This window comes from Zonotrichia albicollis, chromosome 10 (genome assembly GCF_047830755.1).
Source record: "Zonotrichia albicollis isolate bZonAlb1 chromosome 10, bZonAlb1.hap1, whole genome shotgun sequence".
NCBI lineage: Eukaryota > Metazoa > Chordata > Aves > Passeriformes > Passerellidae > Zonotrichia > Zonotrichia albicollis.
Window position 1 is genome coordinate 21,733,627 of NC_133828.1, and position 19,251 is coordinate 21,752,877.

General features: G+C 37.7%; 1 protein-coding gene across 4 annotated transcripts in view; it reads right to left on the reverse strand.

Moving 5' to 3' along the window:
* PARD3B (par-3 family cell polarity regulator beta) overlaps positions 1 to 19,251 on the reverse strand; it is a 394,022-nt gene that overhangs the window by 214,743 nt on the left and 160,028 nt on the right. For all 4 annotated transcript variants that reach the window (XM_074548315.1, XM_074548314.1, XM_074548313.1 and 1 more), the window contains 3 exons: positions 16,658 to 16,749; positions 6,641 to 6,727; positions 2,966 to 3,091 (listed from right to left, as the gene is read on the reverse strand). In XM_074548315.1, coding sequence (XP_074404416.1) covers positions 2,966 to 3,091; positions 6,641 to 6,727; positions 16,658 to 16,749 — 305 coding nt within the window. The remainder of the gene's footprint in view (positions 1 to 2,965; positions 3,092 to 6,640; positions 6,728 to 16,657; positions 16,750 to 19,251) is intronic.

Below are 19,251 nucleotides of genomic sequence, written 5' to 3' on the forward strand. Positions count from 1 at the left end.
TTTTTTTTTTTTTACACTGACACAGGAAGGAAGGCACTGCAAATATAAATGTCTTGAAAACACACCTACTGCTTTCCCAGATGAACGGAGTTGCACAATATATCCACCTTGCAACTGCAGGTGGTGGAAAAGAGGCTGTTTTAAGAGGGTTTTCTGTAGCATGAAGACATTGAAGTCAGGGGTCAGTCCCAATGGGTACTGCTGTGGGAAAGAACCAGTCTTGCCACACTGACTGCAAAAGCATCAAGAATCAGAATAGCAACATTCACTGACAGGTGATGCTGTCAGAGAGAAATCTCAAATTTGGAAAAGAAACGTAGCAGGGAGAATGTTGTAGGGAGGCATTCTTTTAGTATCACCCTCAAGGGTTGTGTTTCAGAGCTGTAACAGACTGGGCTCCAGTGTCTCAGCAGAGATTATAGGTTATCCATTCACCTATAGCCTGTCAAAGTTGTCAAGGACAGACCTTACCCTGATAGTAGAAGCCATGGCACACTTCCAGCATAAAGGATGTAAAACGTTAACTCTGTTTCTTTCACACCCCATCTTCATCCTTGTAAGTAGCTGCTTGGTCTTATGTTACAAGGTAATTTAATAACTCAGTTTCAAAAGGTTAATATTTAAAATATATGCAAGAAAAAACATAAGATCTCCTTCAAACAAAAATTAGTGGAAATCACTCAAGACATCCTATGGGAAAGTCTAAATGCAGTCTTCAGGGGCAAAATAACTGGCTATACTTCAAAGGGAAAAACTAATGAATGGAGAAATTTATATTTCTTGAGACCCCAAGTGCATACTTTAAAGAAGTAAGAGAGTCAGTTAAAAGAGGTGCTAGAAACTCTGCAGCACAACAGAATGTAATTGAATAGATTAGCAGCAAATGAAAAAGTAGACCAACAGTCCCAATATATAACTATTATAAACGTGGGAATACAGAAAGTAGGCTGCTGCTACAGCTGCAGAAGCAGAAATTGTCAGGAGCAATACTAGAAAGTCTCTGCTGAAATTAGAAAGAGACACCATGTAACAGTCTAAGTGTTAAAACAGCTTTTACAAGGTTTATGAAGAAATGTCAATTTGAAACCAGCCAACAGATTTTCCTCTCTAAGGAGAATCTGATTGTTATTTCTGGGTCAACAGTCACTGGAACAACACTTGGTTGTAGCTTTTACAATTAGTGGATTTCTTTAACTTGGACTTCTGTCAGGTTAGCACAGTTACATCATGCAAGATGAAAACTAAAGGCATGCTCAAGGAGATTAGCTTCAGCCTGGAAAGAGTCTTCAGACAGTCTCCACAGCCAGGGAAGAGAGATGATGTAGAAAAGTATTTTGGAAAATAATTCAGCAGAACAACTCAAGATTTGGAAATATGTTAGAGCTCATCTAAAATGTTCTCCCCTGTTCCCAAACAGACATTAGGCCCTCAATACTTGTATTTTTCCCTCAATTGCCACTGCAACCACACTACTTGGTTTTGTAACATAAGGAAACTTAGCCCAACAAAATTAGGCTCTGCTCTGAGTCATCTTTAAGACACTTTTCTCTCCCAATAACAGAGAGAGAGTCTAACAAGACCAATCTCTTTAAGCTAACTCTTATGGTAAATAGTCCTTCCAACTCCCAAAACTCTACACAAGATTTTAGAAAGTGTCCTGCATGTTGCATTTTGAAGGAAAGTCTGACAGAGAACTAGAAAATTTCCTGAAGTATTTCTAACTGCCCCACAATCTAGAAATCTTACAGAAAAACATGCAGAGTCCTCCACTCCACAAACACCTCACAGGCTGAAAGCCTTTGGAGATGTAGTTACACTCAGAAGAAAACACAGAGGAGACAACACATTGTAAAGAAAGGATCACACAGGATTTTGAAAAGAGAGGTTTTGATTCAAGCAAACCTTATTTGCAAAATTTCATTAGCAAACTGCACAGTGGGGCAATGAATTAACAAGATACAGACAGACAATTATGTTCTGCTAAAATTGATATCTTACTTAGGAATAGCATGGATGGAAGAGAATGGCACATATAGAGCCGTTCTGTAAAAGCAAAGTGCTTTTACCACCAAATATGCAGAAAGCTGTAACTAAAAAGCTATAAGGAGGAAAAAAAGCAGTCTCAGAAACAAGAATACCTATGCTACAGAACTACACTGGTTTCATGAAAACTTATTTTGCAAATATTTATTCCTAACTGTGAAATTAATGTATTTGATTTTAGTCTAGAAGCCTTGAACATTTGGCTTACTGTTTATAAAGTTAAGCCTCGACTCCCTTGACATCTCAGTAAGTTTTTGTTATATTATAAACAATCACTCAGTTGTCTGAACATATGGATTGAGAGCAAAAACAAATTACTATTTAATTACTACAGTAAATATCGTGAAATTTGAGAGGCTATTCTTTTGAGCAACAATGCCACATTAATCCATAGATGATCAAAACAACCTGTTAGTTAAAAATTGAGACAGATAATAAATGTCAACAGACTTTTAATAAAAGTCATAAGAAGTAAGACTTTCCATTTAGCTCAAGTAATCATAGTCTGACAGTAGAAGTATTTTTAAAAAATTAATGCTTGAAAAGCTGCAACACAATAAAAACATCTTATTTCATTTGCAAAAGAACATTAAACACCATGCTGTTATGTTGACTCATTCTGAAGGTCTTATGAAATAAAAAGTTACAAAGAGAATATGGTAAAAGCAATAGAAGAACTAGAAAGGCAAGATAGCAACTACAAAACTTAAGGATATTAAATTAGGTAAGCACAGTAAGTTCACTAAAACTCCTCAAATTACATCTTATTTGGAGGTTTCAGAAAGAAATTATGAAGTTTCTGCCACATAGCAATTTCATAGGCTTTTTTTTTTTTCTGAAATCAGTATTAATCCCTTTACAAATCACTTAAACACAGCGCTGCATAATATCCTGGCTAGTTAAAATATAAACCAGCACTTACTGTGCAAAGGTTTTATCTGTAAGGTCCACATGGTTTATCTTCACAATGCATTCATTTTCATGGAAAAGACCATCACGCCTAGATCTGCTGTTTTCTTCAATACCACGGATGAAGAGTCCCAGCATCCTAAAATGCAAAACATTGGTGCAAACTGTCCTTATTGTGCTGACACAAATTCAGAGAAGTAAAAACAGATATTAATCTCTACTGTGTATGAAACGATAGAGTAGACTGACTCCCTATGTAAGAAGTCCTTAACCTAGAGGAAGGTTTCAGCTGACTAATTAATGAAATAGGGGGGATTCAAAAAAATACCATGAAAAATTGCAGTACACTAATGCTTTACTACTTGCAAGAACTTGGGGAGCATTAAGTCCTGTAGGTCATACTTGGAGAAACAGAGGAAAACACCTAGACCCCTCTCCAGTTAAAAATGTCAGTACAGCTTATGCCATATTTTTCTGCCACTGCTTCAAGTAAAAGCACAAACAGATTAAAAGTAATTTTCTACCTTGACTACAATAAAATAAACAGGAGTTAGAATGAGATGGAAAACTAACTGACTTTTCTACTTCTGTAAACACCTGTGAAATTTTCAGTTGCCAAAGCCCCTTGCTTTGATACAAGACAGCAATACTACTCATTGATGTGGCAGGACATCAGCAGAACATCAACACCCAAGCTCTTTGTTAACAAATTAAGTGCAAGTGAAAATGGAGGTGCAGCACAGAATAATGCAATAAGTGTGCCAGTATGGATGGTGCAAAATTCCAGTGTTGCTTACTCTGCTAGGAGCACTTGGCTAATCCTGGCCTACCTGGAACACTGCTGTGTTGCAAACTATAATTCAACATGGCTATAGCCAATGATACACTAGAGTGTGCAAAAATTCCTGACAACAGTGCGTTTGTAAAGAACTTCTATAATCAATCTTTGTCCACTAAATTTCCATACCACTTCAGCATCAAAGATGGTCATCAAGGATGACCTTTAGAGACCATTTTCTATTGGTTATACTTCATAAAATATTAATGTGCAATTTTCAATGTGCCAGCACTCCAATCACAAAGCAGAAGTCCTGTATTTTTGTCTCAGATTGATGACTGCCTCTCATATCTAAAGTCCATTCAACAGATTCACAGTACACCATCAACTAATTCAAGCGACACTATATTCACTGAGCATTTGATTTTAGATTTACTGTCTAACAACAATAAAAAAAATTTGTATTTTTGTCCTATCAATTACTAAGTGAAAAACTAGTTTCTACAGAATATTAGTTCTTTGCAGTATCTAACAGAAAAAAGTGATTTCATAGCATAAAGATTCTCTTGTAACAAGTGTTTTCCTTCCCAAAGGATTAAAAAGGGTAATGATGGTGAGGGGCCACAGCCCTTTTGATGACATCCAACTAGTGGCAATCAAAAACCTTAACCCTAAGAACTAACTAAATACAACTAGAACTACCTAAATACAACTGTGTTAAAATGCAAACCAGTAAAAGTACAGAAATAAATGAAATTACAAATTAAGTTGGTTGCTCACTAATTCTGTGTGCTTGGATACTGCATTCACATATGCAATAGGATGGCCTACCTGTCTGAAACTTGTGTGTGCTGTACTGCCCACGAGCCTTGAGTTATATAGACTAAGGCAGTTTGAATTAATTCCTCCATTACTTTCTTCCACAGCCTAAATTTTACCATTTTAATTCACTATTAAATTTTAATTTCCTGTTTTTAATGATATTTAAGTGCAAAAGAAAGGGGAAAAATGATTTCCATTACTTTTGTAGTTCCTGTATAAACTAAGACTTTGTAAATTAATATGATATTTTAATGACCTGTAGAAAAATTTTGGCCTGCAGCAGCACCATGCTAAAGCCAGCATTACCTTATTAGAAGATAACTTTACAATTGAAATACCAGACCCAGCTAGTCAGAGCCAGCATGTCCTCATAAATTCTATTATGTCACCAAAAGAAATAAAATATGCTCTTCTGTACTTTCTCATGTTATGATGAGTCACAATTTATATTCTGGTCTCAGAATAGATGAAAAAAAGAGGGTCAAGCCATTTAAGCCAGTCCAGTGCTTTAACAAAGGTATCAGTACAGTTCTGCCAAGAGCTGTCTTAAAATGTAAAGACAACTACCTAAACCAGTACCTCAATTGTCAAAGACCTCCTCTACTCCAGCAGATCCCCAAAAGCATTTCTAAGTAAGGACACATTAACATGAATACAATGTATGCCAAGAACTCTTCTTCTTGCAGGTCTTTAAAAGCAGCTCTCAACACAGCAATACTTAAGTACAAAACTGCATTTCAGTCACAACAATTACTGATTTTAATAGCTTGCAATTTCATCAAAATTGTTTTACTGAAAGATCTTATAGTATGGTGTACCCACTACAGCCTTCATGGCATGCCTATATCAAGGAGCTCTGGTCTGCATCTCAGAATGGTAACAAACACAGGTGGCTTTCTCAAGACCAACAGGCAGCCCAAAAAGCCAAGGACACAACTTGGATCTCTGACAGTTGCCACTGAAGACCAACTTTCTTCTTGAGACAGTGATGCCATTTTACAGGCAGCAGATGGACATCTATTTTCCCTTTTGGTAAATAAAACAATCTGAATTAATTTGGGTCCACTCACAAATTCAAATCTTGCCAAGAAAACAGACCTTTACAAGGTAACTCAATCCTTCACATTCTCTGTCCTACATGAATTGACAAGTAAAGAAATATTCAAGAATTAGACAATTTTTACTTTTGCAATAATTGGCTTTGTGTAACAGGCAGACATTTTACTATAAAGCAGTGTCATTTATGGGTCTGGCAATTTCTCATCTCTTATTCACGGCTGCCAGTGTCAAATTAACTCTCTGGCTAAGCCTCTGTATGTCAAATTTCAGCCTAGATTTTTTTTTTAACACATCCTAGTTACATAGCTTGGAAAACAGCTATAATGAAAATGCTGACGCAGTCTTAACTACAGCACATCAGTATGAGCACGCTACTATAATAGGCTTTTGTGATCTCGATGGACTTGGTTAAATCATTTATAATTAAAGTAATTGTATTGTGACAAAAAAAGGTTCATGGTATAGAGCACATTTTATAAATGCTATGCAATCAAATCTGAAAGATGGCTTGAAAAGTATGAGGTATGAGGAGGCAAGCAATTTCTTGACTCTTCTTGTCTGGTATGTCACTAAGGAAGAGACTCTGCAGAGATATTCAATTAGGAACAACAAAACAACAAACAAAAACAAACAAGCCCACAAGAGCACAAGAAAACCAACCCAACACCACACAAAACTACTGAGTCCAGTTTACCATTCAGAGAATAAAAGCTGGGACAATTAAAAGGGCATACATGAATACAGATGATAGTACTGACTCAAAGCAATTGGACATGGCACTTCAGACTGTGGTCTAGTTGACAAGATGGAGATCTGTCAATGGTTGGACTCAAGTATTTTTGAGGTCTTTTCTAACCTAAATGATTCTATGGTTGCCTTATACAGAACTAGGACTAGTAAATATTTTGGTAATGGACGAGCACCATAGACCAATTTTTGTCTTCCTTCAGGTAAACAGGCATTTTAAGATAAGCACAAATGAAATCCTTTCATTAATATACTTCTTGAGCAATGCAGAAACTATCTTACCTTCCACTCAAGGATGAAAAAAAGGGCACTACATGTATTCCCAAGGGTCCACCTTCTCCAGAAATCTCCACTGTTTTTGTCATTTCACTGAAAAAGAGCACATGGAAACAAATCTCATAAGCTTATTCAGAGAATTCTCCATAGTCTTTGAATATCTCTATATCTCCATATATCAATAAAACAAATTCCTGATTGATCAGATAGCAGAAAGGGTAGAAAAAATATTTTACTCAGAGCTCACTAATATATGAAAATAAAATGAAAAGTAAAACAGTCATGAAGTTCTTTAATTGTTTTAGATTAGCATTTGTGCTTTTTAAAAGGGAAAGAAATCAAATACTAGACATTTTCGTAAGTTAACCTTCAAGTAAATTAATTAGAATACTAAATAATAAGCTTTTATGTGAGGAGAGACTGAATCATCAAAAAAAAAAAAGGCAGAGGGGAGGGTTATTTTACATGTTTTTAATTTAAGCTCCATGTGAGTTGCTTCAATTTTCCCATGTGGCCACATTATAAACACAAAGATCACACAGAAAGGACATTGAGACTTTCAAGTCAAATCCTATTTAATATACTGATTTCTTCCCTCAGTTGCATAAAACCTCTGTGATGAACAAAGAACAAAAATTGTGATCAGTAGTGCAACTCAGCTCATTTTATCAAGTTTCCTTCCTCTAACACTGTTATTAAAAACCTCTGTATTATCTCTGACAGACTTATGCTGTTTCATGGCATGAGCTGTTTCACTTCCGATTGACTATTGTACACTGTCAGCCTCACAGTGACCTTAACTCTATTCTGGGTGACATGACTGGAAAAGGAAGGTACTTGAACCGGCTAGAACCTAAAAAATTTAGCAATGTCTGTATTTCAGCAGACCTGGTTCCTTCATCCCACAATAGTGTCCATCTTCCAAAATACTCCCTCCCACAGTACTGAACACCCCTAGCACTCAGGATCGGTGGCCAGCAGTCAACTCCTGGGCACACCCATTCAGAACACGCCAGCTGTGAGCTCTGTGTGTGCCTGCCAACCCTTCAGTGTGCACAGAACACGTGAAACTGAACCAAATGGCCACTTCAGATGCTGCCCCGAGTTAAACACTCGGTCTAACTGATCAAGTGCAGACTGCTAGAGAGAAAGAGACTTCTGATCCTTCCCTGCGCACCAGGTCTAGAGAGCACATGTTTGCTAGATAAGACAACCAAGCAGATTCTTTACTACCACCCTGCCCTCCCTACCTCAGATGATTTTTCACAAGTACCACAACTTCCTCTGGCACCAGTTGACTGATCTTGCTGAACCATGGTTTTATGATCATTTGATTTGATGCAAGAATCCGCACCGAAACCCATCAGGAGTCTGTGATTGCCCTTGAAATGGCAGCACAGTCACACCACATTAGGTACAACATGAACCCAAGCGGCACAGCTGAGCCCTCTCACAAGGAGCACAATTACTCAAATGACCTTAGACAAAATCTGGCATTGCTTCCTAATAACACAGGAATATTTTTTTGTTGTTAGGAACCTTTATCCAGTTGCACAATGATTAACGAGAAGCAATTTGCCCTAAATACAATAATTCTTAGCTTGATTGGCTAAATATAGAATAAGACTGAAAAATAAGTTTATAAATTGTTTTTTTTAATTAGGGAACAGAGTGAGTTTTGGGGAACTTTTATTTTTTGTAAACTGTTTTTTAAAGAATGCTGGCACTGTAATGAACTGATGTTCTCTAGATATTAAATGGAAAGACCCTGAATAACAAGCCACCACTGATCCCAAAGTAACAGATTTACATGTTACTGTATTTATAAAACAGACACCATCAACAGGCATTTGTGGATTTTTCTTTCCTGTATTCACCACTTCATTAATCAAATGGGGAAATCCTGACAAAATCTTCCTGTAAGATTTTTTTTAATACATTTTTTTCTGGTGAGGTTGGTTAGAAAAGCTAATCAGTGTGGTTACCAAAAACCTCAAAAATGCATGCATAGGAAATTAACTCCTCTTTCAGTTCCATCTTTTACTTCCTCCAATTCTCTTAACACACAAAGAAAGCTAATTAAAGGGCTACTTATATTGTCTTTTGAACTTCTACAAAATCAAAAAGCATAAGTAAATTAAGCAGCCAAGCCCTTTAAATTCAGAAAAAAATCAGAAGTAGTGAGTGGGCTTTCATTTGCACAGGGAAAATTTAAGTAAATTACAGCTGTCCCCAAATAACCCTGTGTGCTCTAGGGAGGAGTTGTCTTCCTAAGCAACTGTAAGAAAGAGCAGGAATTTTTTTGAGGGCTATTGCGACAGACAGGTGAGCTGTCATATTAAATCAATGTAGTCACAGTTATAAGTAGGCCGAAAGCCAAAGAAAACATACAAACTTACTTTTAAACTGAACATGAAATGTACACACTAAGAAAAATAGGCTTCTTTGTGAAAACAAATAGCCCACGTGCACATTATATATTACTTTAAAAATTTTTGGTGCATCCTAAAACTTACAGATGTTCTAGAGCACTAACGTTCAGAATAAGAGCACACGGTATACATGTATTAAGAACTTAGAAATTATAATGTTAATTAAAAATCCATGAGTCTAAATAGACTTCTTCTCAAACAAATGGGACTCAGTTACATCCAAGAAGAAAACAGCCTTTGACACCAACTTTCATGCACCTTTGAGGACATGTTATTTTTTATACTGTACCTATGCAAGCATGACAGTTAAAAAATTTTAAAACCAGAACATCTGGGATTTGATTTGGTTTTTTTCATTTGTTTAAGAACCTCCAAGATTAGCGATTCAGACACATTTGGTATCATTCACTTGTTCTGTCCCTCTTCAGGGCAGGTTTAATCTGCCCACAAGGACAGCTGAACTCAGCACTGTACTATTTCATGCTGGCTTACAGTTTATACTGTAGTGGACAAAGTATGCAGGAACAGGGCATGGCTGAGTGAGATTCTAAATAGGATGAGCTCTAAGAATACTAATTACTAAACTCCAAAGGCACATGGGACACACAGGTGCTAGGACTCTTCAGATTGACAGAGCTAGGTTTAAAAAATTAAAGAAAGATGTAGGAGAAAGCAGAATTACTGTCTTACAGGCTGATAGCTGTGACAAAAGAATGTAATTTACAGAATTTTTGCAATATTCAACACATTTTAAAAACAAACAAATACCTAAATAGGAAAAAAAAAAATCGAGAAGTTAGTAACCTACTCGTGACCTACTGCCCTTTGAAATCTCCCGTACAGATCTTAAATGCATTTTGCTGTAAAAGAAAACACATGTCTGGCCCATCAAATCAGTATTAAAAAACCAGAGGAAAATCCCTAGCTGAGGATGATAGGCTGAGAGCATCGGTAGGCTGAGTATCTCCTCCTTGCTCTTCAAGGAACAGGCAGAACTCCTACCTCACGAAATCTTGAAGAATCTACTCTGTGGAATGCATACAGATACATTACTACAGGAGTCAAAAAGACCAAACTTTTAAAAAGCCTTCATGTCAGCGAAATTCCTCTGAAGTGCAAAGTTCACCCCAGCCAGAAACACAGCACTCAGCCTTCTTCCAACACATGCTGGCACCTCCCTCCCCCTAGCTGCACTGAAGGTACCTCAGGTCTCACTCAGGGGAGAACACCTGTCCAGCATGACCTGATCCAAGATGCTATACTATCGATTTTTAACCTGAAGAGGCTGTCATCATTTACTATTTAAATTCTTCTTTGTTTGATATTATTGATTTCTGACAGATTCTTTACCGTCTATCACATTTGTCAACAAGGCTTGCCATGCATATTATTAAAAACACTGATAGGTACTGTTCAGCAAAGAGATAGAGAATGTGTACACAGTAGTGAGCATGCACAGCACTGGCAACATGGAAAGCAAAATTTAAACAGAGTGCTGCACATTTAGTGGTCATATTAAATTGCGAATCAATCTATTCCTCAGATTTGCAGTGTCCTGGCTGTGGAATACTATAGCTCCCTCTCCTGAAACCTGTATCAAGAATTAGCAGTTCGGGATTTACACAACGGGAAAAGATCTATTAGCTGAAAGCTTCTTTGCAGACAACCCAAGAAAACTGAAGAACCCAACCCAACACTGAGCACACAGATGCTTTAAAGGGAACCCTTGCCAGAAAGAAACATTCATTATGTGTTGCTGCAGCAAGACTGAGTTCACTGAGGTGCTTTGAGCTTCCCCAGCTACAAAGGCTTGGTAGAATTACTCTTGAAGAACGCAGTAGGCGCAGACTAAAGCAGATTAATTGTTCTGCAACACAGTGAAGACAGTACCTCAGAAAAGCTGCTTACTGCATGGGTTACTGGGCAAAACTTGTCATCATGTGTATGTCACAAGAACCTACTGCTTGAGTAAACACAAAGTATTTACCATTCCAGTGGCATTTACCTTTGCAATTTTAGTCATAGTCAACACTTTCTCAAGCATTTTTAAGAAAAGGTACCGATTAGTAAGGTGCCATATCTCAATAAAATCTTTTAGTGCAGAATGTCAATGTTTTCCTTGCAAACAGAAAAGCACAGCTGATATTCTGAACATGCTATGTGGTGTTTTTATTGACCACAGCCAAGCAAAAGGCAAATTAAATGTCAGCCAGATGTAGAGAGCTCACAGATGCAGTTATTAAGCTGTATCTCCTTGCTTGTTCTTCACTTGCACCTCCAGTTCCATGCCTCTTCCTCCAACACTGCCATTCCAGAAGAGACTGCATCCATCAACAAAAGGCGTTGATGTCTGGTAGAGAGCAAAGGCCTACAGGACATGGCAAATTCCCACAGGGCATTTTAAAGAGGAAGCATGCACAGATTTATCCAAATAAAGAGTCTGATGACTCTGCTGTGTACTTTTTTCATACACTAAACCAATACAGGTACTAATGATAAAAAATTCATCCAAAGAAGGCTTTCAGAGTATTCAGCTAAACTAAACCTGTCACACTTCTCATCCACCTCCTCCTTTTCCACATATTTCCTTCCCTGTTTTCAGCTTCAGGACTTTCAAGCCTTTGCTTAACATGTCTTGAAAGTCCTGAAGAAGGAGCTGGAACTCAAGATGTTATGTAGCGTGAACACACGCAAATGATGAAAATCAGAAAAATATCTAAATAGGGCTAGAAAGCACCCTACAAGGAGGAGAAAAAGCAACTCAATGTGCAGGCAAGGGTAAGTTTTCCAGGCACAGTTAAGGAAACTGGTCAATCTTTTGTAAGAGACAGGAACAGAGCAGCTGCTCCATCCTACACAACACTAAACAAACTATCCCTAAGTTCCAATATTTACTATGAAATAATGCCACAATATTCCAGTTGCAGGTTTGAAGAGGAAACAAATCACCTTCTAACTAAAATGCATTAATCTAGTTGTTCCAGACTTTTTTTTCCCCCAGTAAAATTAGTTAGTGCTCACAAGATTAACCCTGAAGTTTTAGAGAGAAATCAGATAGCTGGCAAGCACTGGAGCTTTGTGTCTTTTTTCTTTAAATCAAATGGTTCCAATTCTCTTTTGTTAGACTAATGAAAGACACAGTAGGTTAAAAATAGGAAAACACAGAGAAGGAAAAAATGCTTCAGCTACACTTTAATTATGTATCTACAGTGCTTAAACCAAGGAACTGACCCTGACCTCTGCTAAAAAGAAGTGGGAAGACAGCAAAAGCGAACATAATGAAAACACATAATGAATTATCTATGCATAAATTACCCTTTGCGTTCCAACTAATCCACTGCTATTAAGCTAAACATCCACTTCCAAGCAGATTCGTGTTTACTGTTCCTTAACACAGTAATTTTTACTGAGAAAAGCAAGCTTTTGAAAACCAGTATTCCCATGTACAGTATGCTAAGGAATTCAGTGCTTAAAGTTGTGACAAGTACCTACCTAATCATCTACAGAGTATCAAAACACTGGTCTTACTATGAAAATCTTTCAGACCTAGTACAGAACACGAAAAAAGGCACAGAGAAATACAAAATTTTATAGACTGATGACACTAGCTTGGCTTCCTTTACCCTGAATATCATCTTTACTTGAAAATCAACAACAAAAACAAGTCACCTTCAGAATTTACAAGAGGATTGCCATTACTTAATCTATTGAAAAACATTCCAATGACCCAATGTTTTAAATCTCTCCTATAGTAAAATTCAACTCGCAGAATGTCAAATCAAAATTTTCAGACTCCCAAGGGATACAGTCCTGAAAAGTTTCCCAGTACTTCTGCAGTGAAATGTTTTAAAGAGAATCCAGGCAAAGGGACTTCCCATTAACTTCTAAGAAGAGAAGCCAAAACCCCTCCATACTGACACTCATTTACTCCATGTGAAATTGATTTCCCCTACTTAAATCAGCAAACTTACTTTTTTAAAATCAAACCGTTTTCCTGCTTGAGTGAGGAATGTAAAACAATCCAAGTCTGGATCTTAAAGTTCAACTGACTAGGCTTCTTAATCATGCAATATTAATCATGGCACTCTTTCTCTGCTTCCCCCTGAAATACCCATTATTGGCTGCACCTCAGACAGGTTGGTGCTCTGATGAGAAGGCTCAGATCATTTTCTCAGATAAGAAGCTGCTATTTTGGTAAAGCATTATAGGCCTTAAAGCTTACCAAACCCAGTGACAGGAAGAAAAGTAGGGAAAGCAGAAGAGCCAGTAGTAGTTTTCCTTCCTCCATAGCCCTTTGTCCACAGCATGGAGTAACTCACAATTATGCTGAAATATTACCTATATTAACATCTCTTGATGTGGCTTATTTAAATGAAGGGTTAATGACCTGGTGGTCCCTCGTGGCCCTAAAAACTTTAAAATTCAACAAGAAAAACACCTGAACAAAGCAGAGTTTTCAGTAACTCTTTCAGATAGGAGACAAATTAGATATTAAGATGCTTTTTTACTGCTTGTGAAAAAATAGCCTTATTATTTCATATTTTTTATTAATAAAACCTTCCTTACTTGCATTCAATCAAATAAAGATAATTGAGACAGACAGATGGTCTCTAGTGACTCATTATTTCCCTTTATAAACCTTCTACTCCTAATGAAAACACTTTTGGAAAAACAGTTTAAAAAACCTGACTCACAAGAAAAGCCAAACAAAAATCAAATCATTGCTATAAATTTTAAATTCATGGACTTTTGAAATTCCTATGAATTTCACAGAGCTATGATCTAACTTTGCTTTACAAAATACTGCATTCAGAACCTCTCATGTTCATTGAAAAAGTGGAATATTTTACAAATACTCAAATATAATTCACAATTTTGATGAAAAATTCCTTATAGTACCCATCTCAATTCTTGCAGGTAAAACAGTGTTTTTAAAAACCACCTCAGGACACAGCAACCACAAATAAGGCATATTATGGTTATTACTCCACTGTGACTATGTAAAACTGCTCCTTTCTCTCCATTTTGTTTTGATTTTTATTTACTTGGTTGGTTTTGGCCAATATTTTTCAGACAATGCAATCTTAATCAAGATTAAGACAATTCATCTCAAAAAAAGAAAATAACTATTACCAATGCAAAAAGATTCTTGGGAATACCCTGTTCTGGCCAGCTTTCCCTTTTCTCCCTGTCTGTTCAACACTTACTTGATTGATACCCTGGCATCACTCTATATTCTTTATCACTCTTCCTTCCACATTCCTATGTCAAGATAGTTTGCAGAATTCAGCAAAACTCGTAAGACATCTACAGAAACCTAAGCTTATTCTTGTCTGGTTTGTGACAGAGTAGACCTAGCCATTTCAGAAATCTGAAATACCTCTGAAAAGTATCACAAGGGGTTTTGTCATTGTCAATGTTTCCAAAAGCTACCGAATAATGAAGTAAACAAGTATCACAACCTCCTTCTGAAGAATCCCAAATGCAAGCAATGAATTGTTTAACTCGATAAACAATAATATGCTCTCAGAAAATTCCTAAGAGGACTTAGATAGCCTAAAACACCCTAGTAAAGGCATAAGGAAAACAGTAAATATGAACAGTGTGCACAGAGCTTGATTAATCCCCATTACAAATTAACGGATCAAGAGACAAATGAGTGCATATATTTGGTGATGCATAATAATTACCTCAGGTGAAACAAGCTGTAGAAATCTTTAGCAACATTCCACAAACAGAAAATACGCATTAGTGACTGAACTAAGTTCTATACCTGCATGATGAACACTAATCAGCAGGCGTGTAACTTAGAGGCCCAGCAGGTGCAGGGAAAGCTGGAAAAGCACTCCAGTTCCTTTTCATTATGACACCATTCTAAAAATATGCATCAGTATCAGCAAGCAGAAGGAATTATAAAATGGCATAGGAACTGGGTGACAAGGAGGCCTTCCAGAGGGAGCAAAAACCCCAGAGAGATGGAGTTGAAAAACACAACTGTACCAAGATGATGAAATTGCCCATGAAACTACAGAAATTATGACTCAAAGAACAAGAAAAACTGAGAAATTAATTCCCTTAAAGGGAAAAGACAAATTTTTATTTGCCTTGAAATGCTGTGAAAGGAAAGGTGATGCTTCTCCACAAATCCTGGCATGGCCCAGATCACCAGCAATGTTCAAGTCCCTGCTCTTGCTAACTTCCCCACAGGCATGGGGTACATATTCATGCCTCTTTCACAGACCCCATGTGGGTAAAAAGGGAATACTAAGACTTGTTTTTCTCTCAGATGTTTGCAAGGATAAATGCTCTAAGATTAAGGCATGCAGGTACTGTTTATTTCACGAGTTTTATCTTATACTGTTTTGACAAACAACTATAAGCTGCAGAATTATAGCAAATGACTATTTGCCATCATTAAAATTGAAACAGAATAATTTTTCACATTTTAGCTGTCACATGGAGGCTTGTCATGTAACACTTTTTAATTTAATTATACAACATGCTATATATATCTCAAGAGTTCTGCAACAAACATAAGATAATGGACAAAGTACTGAATTCCTCTACCTACTCAGAAAGCTGACTCCAACACAACCTGAATCACCAGTCAAAACTGAAATTTGAGCTTATGATGAGATAGAAAATCAGCAGCATGAAAACACTCCAACACTACCAAGGATCTGATCAACTTACTCTCTGAAATTAAGGCACCCTAGCTTGATAATTTGGTGTAACAAATGCTATCTACAAACCCATTATTTTTTCAATTTCATTTCAACCATTTAGAATTTTCCCTTTGATTCCAGGAGCAATAAACATTGTTACTCATTACTGAACTTCTTGAGAACATCTAATTTCTTCTCCTCTAGTTTCCACTATGCAGCTCTCAAGTTTTATTCCACTGGTTTCCAATGGAGATTATATATTTAAGTGTTGTTTAAAATTTAGACTGGTTAAAATAAAAGTTATTTCCTAAAACGTCAATGGAACTATGACCACATTCAGATAGGACAGCACAGGCCATCTCTAGTTTGTTGTAACTGCAGAGAAGAAAAGGATTTATTCCACCTGGCTTCTTTAGTGAAAGAATGCACAGGGAAATATTGCAAATATTAGCAATGGTTTACACTGATACAAAATCTACTACAGGATATAGCAAAGTAATAACCTTACCACTCAATACTGGAGATAACACTTAAAACAAAGGAGATAATTTTAGGATTATATAGTTCAGTTAAATACTCATTTATTGAGATAGATGATTACAAACATTCTCTATCTTAAGACATGAAACACTTGCAGGACCGAATAAAAACCAAAACCTAGATTTCCCCCTTACCTTTATACTACAAACAGCACAAAAATTCCTTCATATTCATCAATGAGTGCAAGACATAGTCATGCTCAAATATGTGCTCTGTTATGTGAATCAAATGCAATTTTAGAGTGGGAAAGGCAGGAGGAGGAATAGATCATGGTGATAAGAAGCATAGTGCAGAACCAGAGGTGCAGCTGGAATGAGAAGTCAGTCTTGTATTGCATAAATTGACAAACCACACTTGAGCCAGCACCAAACAGAAGATGTTCCTACCTGCTAGGGAGCCGGGCCCTCTGAGCCAACAGCAGTTCTGTGGGTCCCGTGAGGTTCATCTCTCCATCCTGAAAAGATGCCTGGGAAGCACCCTGTTGAGAGATTTCAAAGGGCATATTGAAACTATGTACATAATAAAGCATAATAATAAAACATATATAATGCCGTGTTTGTGTTTTAAAATCTGTATTTGAAGACAAATTCATTCTTGAAATTACATAATCTCACTGACAGTGAGGACTAAAAGACTCATTCTGGATGGATCACCTGTGACAGCATTTGGAGAAACAGGAAGGTATCTAAAGTCCTGCTCCTTGTGCCAATCCCACCGCCCTTCCATTGGAGAAGCTCAATGTCTTAAAGTTGTACTGCTTTACCTTCTTCTCTGCCTATCTAACCTGAATGCCATTCTCTCCCACTCTGAAACACTTCCTTTCTCCCTGGAGATGACACAGACCCTGAGTAAACCCAACAGCTTTTTTTGTGCTCTATCCCTTGGCAGTGTTTATCTAGCAAAGACACATTTTCAGAGTAGCTTTCCGGAAAAAGATTATGCAGCCATTTGGACCATCAGACACAAAAATACAGTGCACACACATGGACAATGCTAAAGCTCTTGAAAACTATTATTTAACTTTCTTTTTGTGATCCTTGCACTCAATGTTTGCATTTTTTTTCATACTGGGAGAGGGAAATAGTTACCAATGAGATAAGACCACTGTCAGCAGGTGATGTATTAGCTTTAACATACTGTACTTCATCCCAACCCTTATGGCAATAACGTAAACAGAGCAAAATCTGTAACAAAGACCTTTCTTGGAGAGGTCACTTCTGTCAACTGTGCAACAGGAATAGAGCTGGAAGACATAAATCTTCAGCTGTCAACACACCAAAGGAATTCAATTCAGAGCCTGATCCTAACTAGATAAAGGCTAAAGTTAATAATTATTTTTTTGTTGCTGCAGTGGTACAGTTTTCCAGTGTATACACTTGCCATATTAAGTTGTCTCAAGGCAAAAGGTAGCAATGCTATAAATTAATTTCAAAGAAAGCCAACTAGATAGGTAATTTAATTTGCAATAAAAGTTCTGCACCAGTTATTAGAAGTTTCAGCTTCTCTCAAAATATGAGGTTCTAAAGGTTTGGTGTTTCCAGTCCCTCAAAGATTTGTAGAACTTATTTTTAGTTTCTAAGTATCAAGAGAGTTGGGGGCAAGTGTGGGTTGCCTTGTGCTTCAAAGTCATGAGCAGCATTGTAAGCAAACCCTTGAGATATAAACCAAGCTGGACCCTTTTTGGTTTGCATGGCGCTTCTGAACCCAGAATACTGGTAGTGATGCTCCTTGTGTGTTAATTAGAGCAGAAGTCAATGGACTTGGCTTCAACTGCATGACCAATATAGTTCCCTCAAAGTCAACTTCCATCACTAATAAAGAAACACTTAAAAAAGCTGCGTATTGAACATGTGCCATCTCTTCCAATCACTTTCCACAGCGGAATCACATGTCAAGGAACAATTGTTGTTATATGAAGTATATTCCATACTAATCTCATAAATCAAGAGATTGACCTCAAGCAGTGCATTACCAACAGAAATCAGACACACAGCCTTCCTATGTTAAAACTCCATCTTGACAAAAGCTTTAAAAAAAAGTCTTGGTAGCAGATGTTGGAAGCAGACAAACACTTAACAGTAATGCTCGCAACCATGCAAACCTCTGTTAGCCTGCCACTGAAAACACTGGTGCTACAAAGGCTCTTCTTTATGGAAAGTTAAACATAGTCACACCATGAGCAGATTCAGGGTTGTGATTAATTAGACCCTCTTCTTCCAGACACTGGCTGCAACACAGTACATGACACAGAACATGCTACTCATGCCTCAGAACTGCTTTGCCATCTGAAGCCTCCCCTGCAGTCTACACAAGCAACATAAGCTATGCTACTCCTCTGCCTCTGGGCTTTTGGTTACTGCTGTGTTGTAGTGCGTTTGGTTAGTTTACTGTATTGCTCCCCCATTTTTGTATTGTTCCCCCTGTTTTATGTAAATGGTTCTGTCCTTCCCAGTTTTCCCGCCATTTGTACTGAGTGTCCGTTAAGTTATATAATTCCTCCTCCCCCTTATTTCCTTATAAGTAAACTTTTTCTCCTCCCTGGGCCCAGTCAATCACCCCCCACTCCTCCCCGGTTTCCAGAATCATCTTCTCTCTGAGGGCTGTGGTTGGCTGTGGTCCCAGGGCCCCTCCCTTACTTTGTATTGCTTGGGTTTTCCCTTATGTCAGTTATGTTAAGTCCATCCCTTCACCCTTCCCTACTGGCTCTCTATAAACCCCTCCTGTATACACCCACCTCCTTTATAACCTTGTTCCACCCCCATTTCGGGGTTTCTCCCTGGTTCTCACCTTGGGCTTCACATTAAACCTGACTTGACCCCATCGAGAGTCCAGCTCCTTATTCCCCGTCGTGTTTGCAGCGAGACCAGTCCACAGGCGAGCACAGCCCGAGGCCCTCACAGCCGACGCCGAGGGGTGCTCGCATTGGATTGCAGCTGGGTGTCGGACTGCCCTCTGCGAGCCGGACTCTGACCTCCCAGGC